Source organism: Pleurodeles waltl, chromosome 5 (genome assembly GCF_031143425.1).
Source record: "Pleurodeles waltl isolate 20211129_DDA chromosome 5, aPleWal1.hap1.20221129, whole genome shotgun sequence".
Lineage (NCBI taxonomy): Eukaryota > Metazoa > Chordata > Amphibia > Caudata > Salamandridae > Pleurodeles > Pleurodeles waltl.
Window position 1 is genome coordinate 68,802,086 of NC_090444.1, and position 16,724 is coordinate 68,818,809.

Sequence of the window (16,724 nt, forward strand, 5' to 3'; positions counted from 1 at the left end):
ATGGATACAAATATTACCTCACCTGAAGACAATTCCCTTCCCTGCTCCATAATGTGGTACTGTAAACTGGGAGTTAAAGGGTTTCTGCTGCAGGGGTTTGGCCTTGCGTGTCCCAAGGACAAAATAAACATCAATCAATCAATCATTCATTTGTAGAGCCCGCTACTCACCCGTGAGGGTCTCAAGGCACTGATGGGGAAGGTGGGGGGGGGGGAGGTGGAGCGAGGGAGATGCTACTGCTCGAACAGCCAGGTCTTGAGGCGTTTCCTGAAGGTCAGCAGGTCCGGGTCTGTCGTGGGTGGGGAGGGAGTTGCAGGTCTTGGCAGCGAGGTGGGAGAACGATCTGCTGCCGGCTGTAGTCCTGTGGATGGGAGAAACGGTGGCGATGGTGAGGTTGGCGGAGCAGAGTTGACGGTTGGGGGTGTAGAAGGTGAGTCGTTCGTTGAGGTAAGCTGGGCTGGCGTTGTGGAGTGCTTTGTGGGTGGGGAGCTTTAAGGTGATCCTCTTGTTGACGGGGAGCCAGTGTAGGTCTCTCAGGTGGGCCGAGATGTGGTTGCGGCATGGGATGTCGAGGATGAGGCGTGCAGAGGCGTTCTGTATACGTTGCAGTCTTTTCTGGAGGTTCCCGCGTAGAGAGCGTTGCTGTATTCCAGTCTGCTGCTTACGAGGGCCTGGGTGACCGTCTTTCTGGTTTCGGTGGGGATCCACCTGAAGATCTTGCGGAGCATGCCAAGTGTGTTGAAGCAGGATGATGAGACTGTGTTGACTTGCTGGGTCATGGTGAGCGATGAGTCCAGGATAAATCCCAGGTTGCGTGCGTGGTTGGTGGGCGTCTGTGCGGTTCCTAGGGTGGCTGGCCACCAGGAGATGTCCCAGGCAGAGGGGGTGGAGCCGAGGATGAGGATCTCCGTCTTGGCAGAGTTCGGCTTCAAGTGGCTGCTCTCCATCCAGTCGGCGATGGCCTTCATTCCGTTGTGGAGGGTAATTTTGGCGGTGGCAGGGTCCTTGGTGAGTGAGAGGATCAGCTGGGTGTCGTCTGCGTCGGACTATGTTGAGGTTGTGTGATTGGACGATATTGGCGAGCGGTGCCATGTAGATGTTGAAGAGGGTCAGGCTGAGGGAGGATCCTTGGCGAACACCGCAGATGGTTTCAGTGGCTTCAGATCGGAAGGGAGGGAGGCGGACTCTCTGGGTTCTGCCAGTGAGGAAGGATGTAATCCAGTCCAGGGCTTTGTGGTGGGTCCCTGCATTGTGGAGGCTTGTGTGTAGGGTGTGGTGGCAGACGGTGTCGAAGGCGGCCGAGAGGTCTAGGAGGATGAGGGCCGCAGTTTGGACACTGTCTAGCATGGTCCTGATGTCGGTGGCGGCGATGAGGGTGGTCTCGGTGCTGTGGTTACTGTGGAAACTGAATTGAGACGTGTCCAGGGTGGTGGTGTCTTCAAGGAAGCGTGTCAGTTGACCGTTGACGATCTTCTCGATGACCTTCGCCGGGAAAGGGAGCAGGGAGATGGGCCGGTAGTTCTTGAGATCTCTTGGATCTGCTTGGGTTTCTTTAGTAGGGAGTTGACTTCGGCGTGCTTCCAGCTTTCCGGGTGAGTGTGGCGGTCTTGAAGGAGCTGTTGACGATCATTCGGAGTTGGGAGGCGATGATGGAGCTTGCTTTGTTGAAGACATGGTGAGAGCAGGGGTCAGATGGTGAGCTGGAGTGAATGGTGCTCATGGTTTTGATGGTGGTATCGTCGTTGATGTGGGTCCAGGAGAGCAGGAGATTGGTGTGGCTGGTGTCCGGTGATTCGGGGTTTGTGGTGACAGCGGCTGTCGTGGGGGTTGAAGTGTTGAAGATGTCGTGGAGGTCTGTAATCTTGTGGTGAAAGAAGGTGGAGAGGGAGTCGCAGAGGTCTTGCGAAGGTGGGGTTGGAGCAGGACCTGGGTTTGCCGAGTTCCTTAATGATGTTGAAGAACTCTTTGCTGTTGTGTGCGTTGTTGTCATTGCATTCCTTGTAGGAGGATCTCTTGGTGGTCCGGGTGAGCTGGTGGTGCCTGCGGATGGTGTTCTTGAGGGCAGTGTGGTTGGTCTCCGTTTGTTCGTTCGTGGCGCCACTTCTCGAGTTTTCGGCACTCCCGTTTGGAGGTCTGAAGGTCGGTGGTGAACCAGGTAGCCTTGGTGCTGGTGCGGTTGTAGGAAGGTTTCTTGATCGGGTGGGGGTGTTGGCGCAGTCGTCTATCCATTGTCTGAGATTGTGGGCGGCTGTGTTGGAGTCGGTGGTAGGGCTTGGGCGAGGGTGTAAATCAGTTGGTCTTCAGTGACCTTGTTCCTGCTGCGGCGGGGAATCTGTTGTTGGTGGTGGTGCGTGGTCGGCTTCTTGAAGGTAAAGTAGACGCAGTGGTGGCCGGTAATGTGTAGTTCGGTGGTGTGGCTGAAGGTGACGTGGCTGCTGGCGGAGAAGACTGGGTTGAGTGTGTGGCCGGCAGAGTGGGTGGGTGTTGTGACGAGTTGTTTGAGACTAAGGTTGTCGAACAGGGCGGTGGAGTTGCTGTCATTGGTGTTCTCGAGGTCAAAGTTCAGGTCACCGAGGAGGATGTAGTCCGTAGAAGCAAGGGTGTGAGCGCTGATTATGTCGGCGATGGAGTCGAACTGCGGCCGCGGTCAAGGGGGCTCTGTAGAAGAGTGTTCCTCTGAGGGTGGTGTTGGCGTTGATGTGAATTCGGAAGTGTAAGTGTTCGGCAGTGTTGAGGGTGTCTTCGGGGTTGGTCGAGATTCTGATGGTGTTCTTGTGGACTATGGCAATCCCTCCTCCCAGTCTGATGGTGCGGTCTCTGTGGGTGATCTTATAACCATCCGGGATGGCTATGGCGATGTCTGGTTCCGAGGAGGGGTTCATCCAGGTTTCAGTTTGGAAGGCGACGTCCAGGGAGGATGAGATGAGTAGGTCCCAAAGTTCGATGGCATGCTTGTGGATGGAGCGGGTGTTGAGGAGTTTGCATTTGAGGTGGTCGCGTCCGGTTCTGGTGGGAGGGGCGGTGGCTCCGGGGCTGGTGAAGCTGCAGGTCCGGCATGAGAAGGGTCCGTGGGTGAGCTTATGGGCCAGAGTGGAGGGTGTTGGCACTGTAGCAGCGTCGGGCGGCATGGGGATCGCGGGGGCCAAGAGGTCTGGCACTGGGCGCGGTCCAGGCGTGGACGGGTGCAGAAGGGCTTGCCTCTGGCGCGCCCCAGCGGGGCCGCCATTAAGAAGGGGAGGTGGGAGGGAGGAGCAACTGGGAGGCGGGCGTGGTGGGCGAATGGGGGCCCGAGGAGGGGCAGGGCCGCAGGGGATGCAGTGGCGGGACTAGGGAATGGGGGAGAGGGAGGGAAACAGAGCGCAAGGGCTGAGGAAGGGAGAAGGGCCAAAAAAAAAGGTGAAAACGGTTAAAAAAGACTTTAAGAGAAAGTAGAAAAAGGCAGAAAAAAGAAGACAAAGAGGAAAAATAAACAGACAGTCACAAGACAGACACACAATACCTACGGCACCACTAGACACCAGGGATGAGGCGCAGGCTGGAGCCTGCGGGTGGTGGAGGGCCTCAGAATCGCAGCGAGGGCGGGGTAAAAGGCACAGGCACAGTCAGGTGGAGCTGCATGGGGGGCCTCTCCTGACCAAAACAAAGTCAAGGGTCACATGAAAACTTGTTGTCATTGACCCCAAACAATATGTCCTTGGCATCAGGCTATAGGAGTTCCACACCCCTGGGTTGGATTTATAACTCATCAGGAGTCGGTCCGGCTTTAGTGCTGGTGGTCCCAGGTTCAAGAATCTTTTTTCGCACCCCCATGGCCATCTTTTCCACAAATTCCCTCACTACCACCCTCCAGCTGTCAATCAATCATATGTTTTAAAGCGCACTACTCACCCATAGGGTAAGGTGTACCAACCTTTTGCTGCCAGGTATGTGAAAGATCATCCACTAGATCATCCACTAGCCGAGAAGTTCTTTATGCGGGGTATGTTGGCAAGTGACTGCCGAGATGAACGGAGAGGTCTGGAAGGGAAGTACCGGGTGATGCGGTGGTTGAGGTAGCTGGGTCTGCTGTCAAAGAGGGCCCTGTAGGCCTGCACGAGGAGTTTGAAATTGATCCTTTTCTCGATGGTGAGCCAGTGAAGATTTTTCAGGTGTTTTGTGATGTGCTGTTGACGGGGAATGTTTAGTACGATTCTGGCGGCGGCTTTCTGAATTTGTTGCAGCTTGCTCAGGTTCTTCTTGGCGGTTCCGGCATAGAGGGCGTTGCTGTAGTCAAGTCTGCTCGTAATTAGTGCGTGTGTCACGGTTTTTCGGCAGTTGGTTGGTATCCATCTGAAGATCTTTAGTAGGAGTCTGAGGGCGTGGAAGCAGGTGGAGGCAACGGGGTTGACCTGTCTGGTCATGGTGATCGTTGAGTCGAGGATGATGCTGAGGTTTTACGTATGTGGTCTGTGGGGAGTGTGGGGCCCGCTGAGTGTTGAGGGCCACCAGGAGTCGTCCGAGGCTGGGGCTCCATGATGAGGATCTCGGTTTTGTCGGAGTTCAGCTTAAGGCAGTTCTCCCTCATCCAGGTGGCGACTGCTTCCATCCCGTCCCTGAAATTCTTCTTGGCTGTTGAGGAGTTCTCAGTCAGTGAGATGATCAGCTGGGTGTCATTTACATAGGAGATGATGTTCATGCCTTAGTTCCTGACGTTAGGGGCGAGCGGTGTCATGTAGATGTCGAACAGTATGGGGCTCAGCGATGATCCTTGGGGTACTCCACAGCTGATGTCTGTAGGTGCTTACAGGTGTGGCGGGAATCTGACTTTCTGTGTTCTGCCTGTCAGGAACAAGTGTATCCATCGAAGGGCCTTGCCGCGTATGCCTGCTGCGTGGAGTCTAGCGCATAGGGTGTAGTGGGATACTGTATCGAAGGCAACTGAAAGATCAAGTAGGATGAGGGCTGCTGTATGGCCCCGGTCAAGGAAGAAGCGGATGTCGTCTCTGGTGGGCGAGCAGGGCCGTTTCAGTGCTGTGGTTAGTTCTGAATCCTGATTGGGAGACGTCCAGGATGTTGTCGTCCACTCTTCCTAATCCCCTCTCACAGGCATTTCATTTGTCTCTTAGCACTACTCATACCAATGTTGGGTGTCAGAGCAGTGTACATCACACGTACGTTGAACAGTGACGATGAATCATGTGTGTAAACCAGTCTATAGGAAATGTTCAATACGACAAGGATTAAAAGTTGTAGGAATCATGTGTCATCCATACTAGTAGGCAGTATTATGTAGGCCTATTTTAAAGTGTATGGTCTGGGTAAGTATAAACTCAGGATTTAAAATGCATCACAGTGGTTATGGTTGGCTTTTAGTAAAAAAAAGTTTTTCTACGTAAAATAAACCTTTTTAGCAGCATTGGGATAACGAGAATGCGGAACAAAACATAATGTTCGAACCTATACCTTGCAGTTTTCCTGCAGCTCTACGACAGTTTATTGAGCTCACCGTGCTATATTAGGATTGTGACATATGAACTGCAAGGAACAAAAGGATGTCTTTGACAAAAGCAACAACCCACTGACCTATCCACTTAAAATACTGTTCTGCGACCTGCATCGCACACGTTCTCTGCAGCAGGCATATTAACCCTCTGTGCTACTTTGAGGCAAAACTGCCAGTAGACAAAACTCTAATCTCTCTCCAGCAGAAACAGTAGTCGCCTATGGTTACCACATCCCCAGCTCAGCACAGGTGCGGCTGCACCAATCACACCGCCCTACAACTGGCCCTGTCAGGAGGCTACCAGTGTTGCATCCAGTTTACTAAAACTTTGGTTTTACTTTTGGCTAAGGAGTGCAGTAATGGCGGATGCTTGTAATTACCCTCTAAAATCCAAGGGATAGCCACCCATCCTGAGAGAGCCCTGGAAAGTGTAATAAGAAATGCTTTCTGTTCCTCACTGAGAGGTATAAATGGTGCCCAAGCAACTGGTAACCCATCTAGCGCATTCTTAACTAGAGAAAATCGACCATTGGCGGACAACAAGACACTGCCTGCCACAAAGTAGACCCCCATCTACCTTCTGTAAAAAACAACAAATGACAACATATGGGCTTTGTGGCTTTTGGGTTGAGTATTTTGAGTTATGCTTACCAGGGGAGCCCATGCCTCCAATATTCAGGTCACTCTGAAACCTGATATAAGAAAATACGGGGAATATTATACCATATAACCATTGGCTGCACTTTGACTGATGACCTGGTGATGATTGAGTAAACTTTGTAGTGGGACCTAAGGGGGTATAGGCCTGGCGGTCTGCTCAACACTCCCAACCCCACCTGAACAAAAAACAAAACAAAACTAACCCCTCACCTTTACCTCCAAAGCCCCAACTCCCAGACAGACTGTGAAGATAAGACTGTCCAGTCAACAATGAAGAATGTAAGTACGGCAACACATGCAATAAATAGGGTTTTCACCACCTTGAGTTGTCCCGAGGCTGTGATGAGAGACAGAGCCTCATTACTAGCGAGGAGCTCCACTTTCACTCCCTGATGATCACAACTGTCGGACCTGATGCAACAACGTTCTGTATAATCGGTGATTACTTCTTGCTCCTCACCTCCAGTGGAAACGAAGTTAATTGACAGAAGAGGGGGCCTGGCAAGGACTAGACCCCCAGATCTGTGCAAACCTCTCCCCGCTGGCCCACTCTTTCAAGGTTGTCAGGTTCCTCAATTGCATGTCTATGCTAATGCATCAATCCGGTCATATTGTATAATAACTAAAATTAATGTGCATGGAGAGAAGCATTTCAGAAATAAAAATGTAATTCGTCTATAAGGGCTATAGGAAGTCCTTGGCAGTCTGTGTTGGGATCTTTGGCGGGGAGCACAAATTGCAGTATGCCAAAGATTTAATGGATCCTGCATCAGATGTTAAATCTGCTGCTTCATTTAAAGGTCTGTGGCTGTTGATGTCCTGAAGTGTTGCAGCCATCGCCAGAGTCCCCTTTCATTCCTCCCAAGGCTGTCTCAGTGAGGACATCACGCGGGACAGGGTGTTTTGTTGCTGTGCAGATCAGCGGTTCCTGGGATGCCTGTGGGGGGAGCACTGAGGTGACTCTTGACTAACCCTTCTCCTAAGCAGTAGTGTTGTTCCACCCAAGTCTAAGTGTCTTGAGGATCCATGAATGAGCATGTTGATCATTGGTGGTTTTAGGTTTTTTGGGAAAGATGAGGGCATATTTTAGGCCTTGCGCCCGCAATATCTTATTTATTTTAACGAAGGAGGCCCTTTAATGTTGGATTGTCAGGGTGTAATCAGGAAAAATTATTACTTTAGATGCTTCAGAGACTTGGAGACCTTTCTTTCTGGCACCTTGTACGATGAATTCTCAGTCCCTGAAGTTCAGTACTTGTACCACAATGGGTCTAGGTGGGGCTCCTGGTGGTGACCCCAGTCCTAGGACCCTCTATGCCCCATTCATAGTGAAGTAGGCAGGAAGACCCTGGGGAAAGACTTTGGTTTTGATTGAAGAGTCTATGAATGTTACTGTCCTCAGCATGCTAAGGAGGACCTACTATGTGCAGATTATTTCTCCTCGACGTTTCCTCAACATCTTCAGCCCACCTATGCAGGAACCACACCCATTCAGGTAGGTCTTGCATTTGCCTGGACAGATCCATAGCATGGGGAATCGGATCCCATAGGACGTTCTTGTTGGGCTGCCCATTTTCTTTTAATTTATGCTGTTTTCCCTCAGCTGCCCAAGGTTCATCACTTTTGAGGGGCATTCTGGTATCTGTGATAGCTCTCAAAATCTTGCAGAGTTTGCCCAGGGCGACTCCATCAGGAGGAGGAGAGAATGGAACACTTGCCCAGAACGCAGTCGGCAACCAGAGGTAGTTCTGACTCCATTTTAGCCCCCTGAGCCGTCTTGCAATGCTCCCTTGGGTTTTAAATGAACAAAACGATGTGTTTTGTGCTAAGAAATAGTGCTAAATGCAACAGATCACAAATAATGCTGCTCGCGATAGCTAAATGTGTTCTCACTCTAGGATTTTTGTTTCTCTCCAAATTATGCAAGTAGGAGTAATTGCCTAATTTTTATCGGGAATTCTGCATGAAAGAGTAACACAGAATTACCAAAATTACTCCAGCACAATTGAAATCCTACCCAGGCCAAATCTTAACAGAAATATCACAATATCCAAATGCCAGACAACCATATGCACGAGGTGAACCTTTCCTTTGCATTATAGTGCTGCCCTGTCCCACAGGCCCAAGATGATGCACCTTGGAGTTTGAAACCTAACCACATGCATTTCAGAAAAGTCCTGAAAACAAATATTTTCAAACCTCCTTCCAAAGATGCCTGCCAGAATCCTGGGGACTGTGGCTGTAGAAAATGAGCTGTTTGCACCACCCTACCTGCCTGAACGTTTCCCTCCCTATCATTCTCTTGTGAAACTGGACAGGCAACTATCACCTTCTGTGCTGTGAAGACTACAGGTTCTGTATTATGAAGCTCCCAGATAAATAAACGAGACAGTTGTGTTTAACATCTGCACATTTCCTCTTTCCTAAGTTCCTCAACGTCAGATACCACTTGTATGTGAGTATAGCGCTTGGAGCGACCTAAGACCATCAGGTGTATTTAGAAACCAAGAAAATGTTGCCTTTACTTTAAAATTGAAGAATAGAAGTACCGACCTCGCCCCTCCATGTTGTTCGCGAGCAGTGGCCGGTCTTCCAGTGCCCGTGCAGGTGCCCTAGATGCCCTGGCAGCACCAGTGAGTTCTTTCCTTACACTGTGGAGGTGCAGCTCGGTGGTATGTGACACATGGCACCATGAATGGCATCAGTGGTGTAGTGGGCTGGGTCATACAGTCTCAGACCTGGCAGCAATTTAAAACGGACATTGACACTGGTTCCTATCAGGCCTTGTATTCTTGGGCAAAAACACTGATCGAGTTCTTAGCAGACGGTAAAGCTTCGTAAGGTAATCCATGTCAGCAATGCAGATCCTTTTTACGTCTCGCTTGTTTTACTTCGTCTGGTATTGCCTAAGATTGTTTTCTTTTCCCAGATGTGTTTCTGTAGTTTTATTTTCAAGCAGCGTATGGCTCTGGAGGAGTGCACGCTGTGGCGTTGCCTCCAGGTGCCAGGGTGAATGACGGGGCACGACTGAGGGCTCTGATTCTGAGGCGGAGGCCGTGCGAGTTGATCACAGCACCTGGCCGAAAAGGTGGTCGGACCACATGCCCATTCAATCCTTGGCTCTCCTGCAGAACACGCCGCCATGGTTACATATGCGCCGGTTGTAACTGTACGAAAGTGTGGGAATGAAGTACACCACTGGCAGACTATAAACCAAAATAAAAGAAAATGCACTGCTTACGGTCCTTTTGTTACTTGCAGTTCATAATTTCCCATCCTTATGTAGCACAATGAGCTATAGACTGTCATCAAGGGAGCTGCATGCTGTCAGGTGGGGGTTGGAACGGTGTCTTTCGCCCCAGTTTTTCATTATCCTGCTGTTGCTAATAAAGGTTAATTTGGACAGAAATACTTTCTTATTAGTAAAACCGACCACTGTGGTATTTAAATCTTGAGTTTGTACAAACTCTTGAAATATCCTGCGTGCTTCTACGGGCGACATGCGAGGCCTACACCTTGTGGTCCTCATTGTCTTGTCTCACTCCCTGTAGCCTGACTGAGGCACGTTTGATTCGTTGTCTGTGTGTGATGTGCAGCTGATATAAAGTGCTCCGACACCCTATACTGGTGAGTAGCGCTATAAAACAACTGAAATGCACGTGAGAGAGGGGCCATGGAGCGGTGAAGGGCACGGGTGGGGCGAGGCAGTGGGGGATTCGAGGAGGAGTTCATGGGGGGCTCCAGCCAGCCCTGGTTGTGTTACACGCCTGGGTGAATGAATAGCAGGAAATCCTCAAAGAAGCCACACACTGCTGCTCTGTTAGCAGGCTGTGTGTGGCACAGGGTTTTAGGTTACAGCTTTTTCATCTGCTGCATGCCTCCTAGAGCCCCCCACACTCCTTGATAGCAGGAGCTCTTCACAAGGCCTGGCCGTCGGCCTCAGTAATCCACACTGTTCCCCCTTCCAGCCGCTAGGTGGCAATGTGAGACCATACTTTGGTCTGTTTTTCATCTCTTCAGATGCTGCTTCACTTGATCGCCCTTGAAGTCCAGCTTCTCGCGTTACCTCTGGGCCCGGCTTGTGCTCGTGTTCTTACACAGTGCTGCAGAGTGTGGCTACTCGCAAACTGTTTCCCAGGGCCCTAAAAGTTTGGTCTGTGGTGCCACCGAGGGCCTCATTGATGCCAGCAGGGTGGTGCCCGGGCAGGCTGGTGTGGTAAGGTAGGGAGCGAACCATGTCCATCTTGGCTGAATTACACAATATGAAACCAAAACCCTGGGGTCAATCCCAGCTTCAACAGTTGGCCAAGTTGTGTGACCCGGAGGCAATTGTTTATTTCACTTTTACTTAATTTTCACACATCAGGACCTCAAAAAACATGACTTCAAGACTGTAGAAAACCTGATCTCGTGTTTAATGAACTATAATGTTGTTCATGTATAATAGCATCCCAGGCCACCCAAAGGGTGCACATACCTGACGGGCCTCTTAGTTCCCTATTTCATTGTTGCAGGGTGGGGGAAGCATGAATGTTTCTAAATTCATGTTTGAAAAGTATCACTTTGTCAAAAAATACTTCTCAGATCTCTGATATAACCTGATGTAAGGTGGAATAGATCTGCATGCTACTGAAATAAACTTTGAGTTTTGAAGAGACTTTATCATATTTTGACTTGTTTGCTGCAAGATATCTTTAAAAATGAAGGTATTCCTAAAGTTAGGGTGTGCAGGACATCCTCGTTTTTTCCTTTAACCTTTTAAATACTTGTTTCGAGCCACCATTTTGTTTGTGGCATTATTCGAGAGCGGTTAGCCTCTTTCGCTCATGGCCTGCATATTTACTCACGCCCGTGTGCGGACACGCCGTAGGCATGCCTGAGTCAACACAGTCTGTACCCGTCCATGCCTGAACAGGACCAGGGGCCCGGAACTCAGGTAATTTGCCACCAGGTAGGATGCCTTATACCTCAGCATGGCTGATGGCCCCCCGACCTACCATAACAGAAGCCTGCCACCTCTTTTCGAACCTTGACATTGGGGAAGATTGTCCACATTGAAACTATGCATTACCTGCCCCTAGTCCAGAGCTACAAGTCCTACCTTTAAGCAAGTTCACACAAATTGAAAGTTCTACTCATCTTAAATTTTTTCATATTAACTGACTCATTTGCTAAACATCAGCTCGAAATGTTTAATTTTATAATTGATTATAGTCCAGCCGCTGTCTTTTTAACAGAAACTTGGTTACCTGACTCCTCAACGCAACATTGTAGCAGCCTTGCCCTCTGATTATTGCATTCTTAGAATGGACCGTATGGAGAAGAGATACTGGGGCATTGCAGTTGTCTTTAAATCACAGGGTATCTGTAAATTTGACAAATTTACCATTCCAGACTGCGCAGCATTGCTGTTCTCCCTATCCCTCTCCAAGAATTTCTCTTTGTCAGGGGCTTTGGTTTATCATCCACCAGGTCCAGCAGGCAACTGGAGCTCCAGTATAGCGGAGGCTCTATCCCCACTTATCGTAAAATACACTCATTTTACAGTCCCTGGGGACTTTAATATTCACTTTGATGATAGGCCGTGCAATATTGCATCTACCTTTATTGAGGAGTTTGTGGCCCTTGATCTTCAGCTCGTCCACAAGGGCCCTACGCATACGGCTGGTCTCCTACTTGACCCTATATTTTCCAACTTAAAAATCCCTGCTGGCCGACTGCGCATTCCGTGATCTTGATCAGACCATTTTGCAGTTCTCTTCTCACTTGCTGTTCCTGGTGCATTCTGTGCTAGAGCAGTCCACCTCGGCTCCGCTAGCAGAACCTGGTCGAAACGTCATGTTTCTGCCTTTAACTCTGCGCTAGAGGATATCTGCCCATCATTGAATCATTCAGTAATTTCTGATGCACCTCGCATTGATACTTGGATTAGGTCTGCACTTGACTCTTATTCCAGTTACGGCCAAAAAGCAATAGAGTGCCCTTCCACAGGCCCCCATAGTTCAATGATAACTTGAGAGAGAATAAAAGAATATGTAAATCTCTTGAAAGAACCTGGCGCAAATCCTACTGTATACAGGATAAAGCAAAATACTATTTGGCTTTAAAAGATTAGCACAAAAAATGTGGACCCGCCACCGTCTCCTTTTTTTTTTTTTTTTTTTTTTTTTTTTTATCAGACAAAATTAGCGTGACCCAGAACTGCCCAAAAACTCTCTTCCAAGTGGTAAAATCATTATCTGATCCTGCGAACACAACCCCAGCTTCCCCCTTCCACAATATCAGTATGAGGAGTTAGCCACTTTCTTTTCGAAGAAAGTGGCAGATATCCAGGCCTCCCTCGCCCCTACAGTGGAACCCATCTCTCAATTTGGACACCTTGCGTAGTCCTGTTTTTGAGGTAATTTCGTCTAACTTTTGAATCCCTCCTTGACATCAGTAAGTGAGGTTCACCGCTCAACCCTTGTCTCCCCTCGGTATTGGGTCAACTTGATACTAAATCTATGGGCTTGCTTGCCCAACTCTTAAATGCATCACTTCATGAAGGCACTATTCCAAAGGCCTGAAAACACGCCGTGGTCAGGCCTTGAATGAAAAAAAAAAGCCCAAACTTGACCAGTTTACTTGGTCAAACTATAAGCCAATATCTCTTCTGCCCATTCTATTTAAAGTGCTGGAAAAACACGTAAATAAACAGTTCACGAGGTATCGCGCTTAATGGCCTGCTCCACCATTCTCAGTCAGACTTTATGGCAGACCACAGCATGGAGTGAGCCCTCCTTTCTGTGACGGATTATTTTAGGCCACAGCTTGGTAATGGAGGAACTCCAGCACTGATCCTTCTGGATTTCAGTGCTCCTTTCGATACAGTCATCCACGATACCTAACTTGGAAGACTAGAGGCCACGGAGGTAGAAGATACGCCTCTGTTGTGGTTGGCTTCCTTTCTGCAAGATCGGGTTTTCCAAGTCCACTCGCATCAGTATCACTTAAAGCCAAACGCTCCACCTTCGGAGGGGCACCTCAAGTTTCCACTCTGTCCAACTCTGTTCAACTTCTACATAAGACCACTGGCGGACATTTTAGAGAATTGCGGACTTGACCTTTTTTTTTTTATATGATGACGACACTCAGATTATTGTGTCTGTCATTTCAGGAGCATCACAGCTAAGATGCCCTCAATAGCTGCTCACTCAAGTGTCAACCTGGATGAATACCAACTCCCTCAAGTTAAACAGAGACAGGACTGAGGTTCTATTGGTGGGCAACCATTCTCCCCTTTGTGGCCCTCACTTGTGGCCTGCGGCTGTGGGTATGGTTCCTACCCCTGGGCCTGTAGTCCAGGATCTGGGAGTGTGGCTCGATGAGTCACCAAAGTTCTAAGGTGGCTGCTACGTGTTTTGGCATTTTACGGTGGGTTAAGAAAATTTTGGGATGTCTCCCTTATTCTGCACAAAGAACCGTATTCCGAGCTCTGGTTATTCCCAGGCTGGATTATGTTAATATTCTTTATCTGGGAGTAAAAAAAAAAAAATCTGCTTAGACAACTTTAGATTAAACGCAGCATCAAGACTGTGATTGCATTTCGCCCAAAATTTTAACCTGCAGCAAGTGCTTCGAGAACTTCATTAGCGTCCCGTTGAACGCCGTGTTCGATTTAAGGCACTTTGCTATGATCATAGGTGCCTTTCCAACTCTGGCCCCAGCTATGTTAATTCTCTGGTGTCACCAGATATACCCGGTTGGGCATTGCAGGTCAGTAACTTGGACCTTGCTGCAATTCCTTGAATGAGGAAAGCTCGGCAAGGAGGCCGGGCCTTTGTTCTTTTAGGCCCAGAGCTATGGAACTCTTCACCTCCTGAATTGACACTCTTTAACGCTTTTCCGTAGGAAGTTGACAACTTGGCTTTTTTAACTGCTGACCCTGTGCCTCCAATTGTAAATGTTTATAATGTGATGTAATTGTTAGAATGTTACCTAAAATTAAGGTGTGCAGTGCGCCGCTTCTATGTTTCCACCGCATCCTATCTCCTGGACACCGGTGTCAGCCGGTGGATCCCACATACAGGACTGTTCAGTGTTCACCGTCCCAGTCTGATCTTCTCCTGCATCTGATGTTCTCAGTAGTGCGCTGAGCTGCCGCTGGGGGAAAGATTCGCCCTGTATCAGACAAAGTATGATATAACCAAAAACAGTAACCAGTTGAGGCAACAACCAAGGCATTCTCGGGTGAAACTCAAACCATGACTTTGTTGCCACCTTTTCCTCTTGTCTCTAGATTGAATAGTCATCAGAATTTATCAGAAACACAAATTTGACAAATCTTTTGTACATTTAAATTCTGCCTCACCTTGTTCACTCATACTAACAGCTAGATGACCCACTGCTTCTTTGTATGATTTCTATTTCTGATTTTTGTCTGCAATGACCATATTTGAGAAGATCTCTCAGCATTTTGGAACATCAGGTGCTGTTTTACGTGAAAAGTCTCTTCAGTTTTACCCTCTTGGTACCCAGTTTGGGAGGCTGCAAAGACCGTCTCTTTCGGTCAGTATATTTCATGGTTTACACTTTACTCACGTGTGCATGGAAAGTATTCAGCCTCCCATGCGGCTCGCCCCAAGTGTGGCATTGACTGTCCGTCTCTTGGTTTCGTTTGTGTAGGAAGCTGGCCCTCAAGTATCACCCCGACAAAAACCCAGACAACCCGGACGCAGCAGAGAAGTTTAAGGAAATCAACAACGCCAACACCACCCTGAACGATGATACCAAGAGGAAGATCTACGACGAGTATGGCTCCATGGGGCTCTACGTGTCCGAGCAGTTCGGGGAGGAGAGCGTCAAGTACTACTTCCTCATGTCCAAGTGCTGGTTCAAGGTGAGGCTCACACACGCAGTCTTTCTTCCATGTCTGCCGGAAGTCCAGGGCTGGGGCACCACTGTGTTCATGGAGCTGGGAAGAAACACTTTTATGTGGGTAATGGTTTCAGAGAGATTCTTTAGGTCTTGTGCATCCAGTCACCTGCTCAATAAAAAGGTTTAACTTTAGTTTCGCTGAATCGAGAGGCTTTCGTTAGTCACCAAATGACATGTCCACGAACGTTCTAGGACTTAAACCAGTACAGACAAAATAGCGTTTTGCTGTTGGTGTGCCCGTGTTCCATAAGATAAATGCCACTTGGGTCTGTGCTGAGTAATTTGGTTGCACCCAGTGGAGGTTTCCTTATGCGCTACATTATTTTGCCTCAGGGAAGCAGGGGCTCTGGACACTCCTTGTCTGGTAGGATGCGCGCCTTAGAGATACAGATTGTGCAACTTACACAGCAATGTAAAACAGAACGTCTGATGGATAAATTAAAAACCAAACTAGAACTGCGACAAAATGATGCAGGTGGACAATAAGAACGCTTAGTTTAACACAAGTAAGCTTGCATGGGAGAGGAATGGACAAAACAATGGAAGCAGATGAGCAACTGTACTCAAAAGTATTGATCGATCAAGGGTTATCAAATTGAAGTAGTTAAGCTCTTTATCACCTTTTTAGAGTCGAAATGCACAAGCGCTCTAGCCTGTTGTAATCTCTCTGTGGGCTTTTAACCACGCTCACTGCACTTCCATGAGTTTCATTGGTTCGTGGGCTTGCTTTTTAAAAATCGTTTGATTTTATTTGTGAAAGGCATGCATATGTCAGGCCTTTTCTGGTGTTGAGCCCTCCTGAGCTGATTGGCCAGAGAATCACTGAAACAGTCAGTCACTGGCTTCTCCCTTCCCCAGCAAACCCCTAAACCCGCCTCAAATGCTGCAACATCAGCAAACTATTGTTCACTGTTGGAGGCAGCACGTTCTGGTTGGCTAACACAGGACCCCAGCCAGGCAGGACCAGCCACTCCTGTCAAGAGTGGGTGATTACACTCACTGTATATCCTGTGCTCACCTTTGGGTAGCGTGGCACGGAGCAGAAAGACTTATCACAGAGTCAATGTGTAAAGCAAACAAAAGGTACTTCCCCGTCACCACCTCACTTTGCGGCACAAATGAGACTTTATACACAGTGTATGTATAGAAAGATTGTATTCAACGCAACCATTGGCAACACAGCATGATTGGAATGTAACTCTGGGCCCATACGTCAATAAGCATTAGAAGTCACGATATGGAGCCCAACTGTGTTAAACACTAGCTACAGTATGTACACATGAGTAAAACAGTACATACCTCCCCACGCCACAAAAGATGCCAAACGTCATACGCCCAAGACCCACCCTAGAATTCCCCACAATCAGTGTAACACATAAATTCAGGGTGCACCCAGTCCCCAGTGTTAGCAGCAAAACGTACATACAAAGTTCATAACTTTCACGAAGCACTGCATCTGAGGCCTTACTAGTAAGTCGTAATGCCAACTGTAAGAACTCCTGACAGAATAAACGTGACCAACAGCACCATGGTACTGCCCTCGCATTCAGCAGCACTCTCTCCAACACATCCACTCTGCAACGCCGTGCGGTGATACGGGTATCAGTCAGCGTGTACAGACACACTTATTTGTACGCACTCACTCCTGGCATCCTAATGCGATGCC

At 48.6% G+C, this 16,724-nt stretch overlaps 1 protein-coding gene across 2 annotated transcripts in view; it reads left to right on the top strand.

Annotated features, from left to right (window-relative positions):
- DNAJC5G (DnaJ heat shock protein family (Hsp40) member C5 gamma) overlaps positions 1-16,724 on the top strand; it is a 167,179-nt gene that overhangs the window by 97,011 nt on the left and 53,444 nt on the right. For both annotated transcript variants that reach the window (XM_069233585.1, XM_069233586.1), the window contains exon 3: positions 14,807-15,020. In XM_069233585.1, coding sequence (XP_069089686.1) covers positions 14,807-15,020 — 214 coding nt within the window. The remainder of the gene's footprint in view (positions 1-14,806; positions 15,021-16,724) is intronic.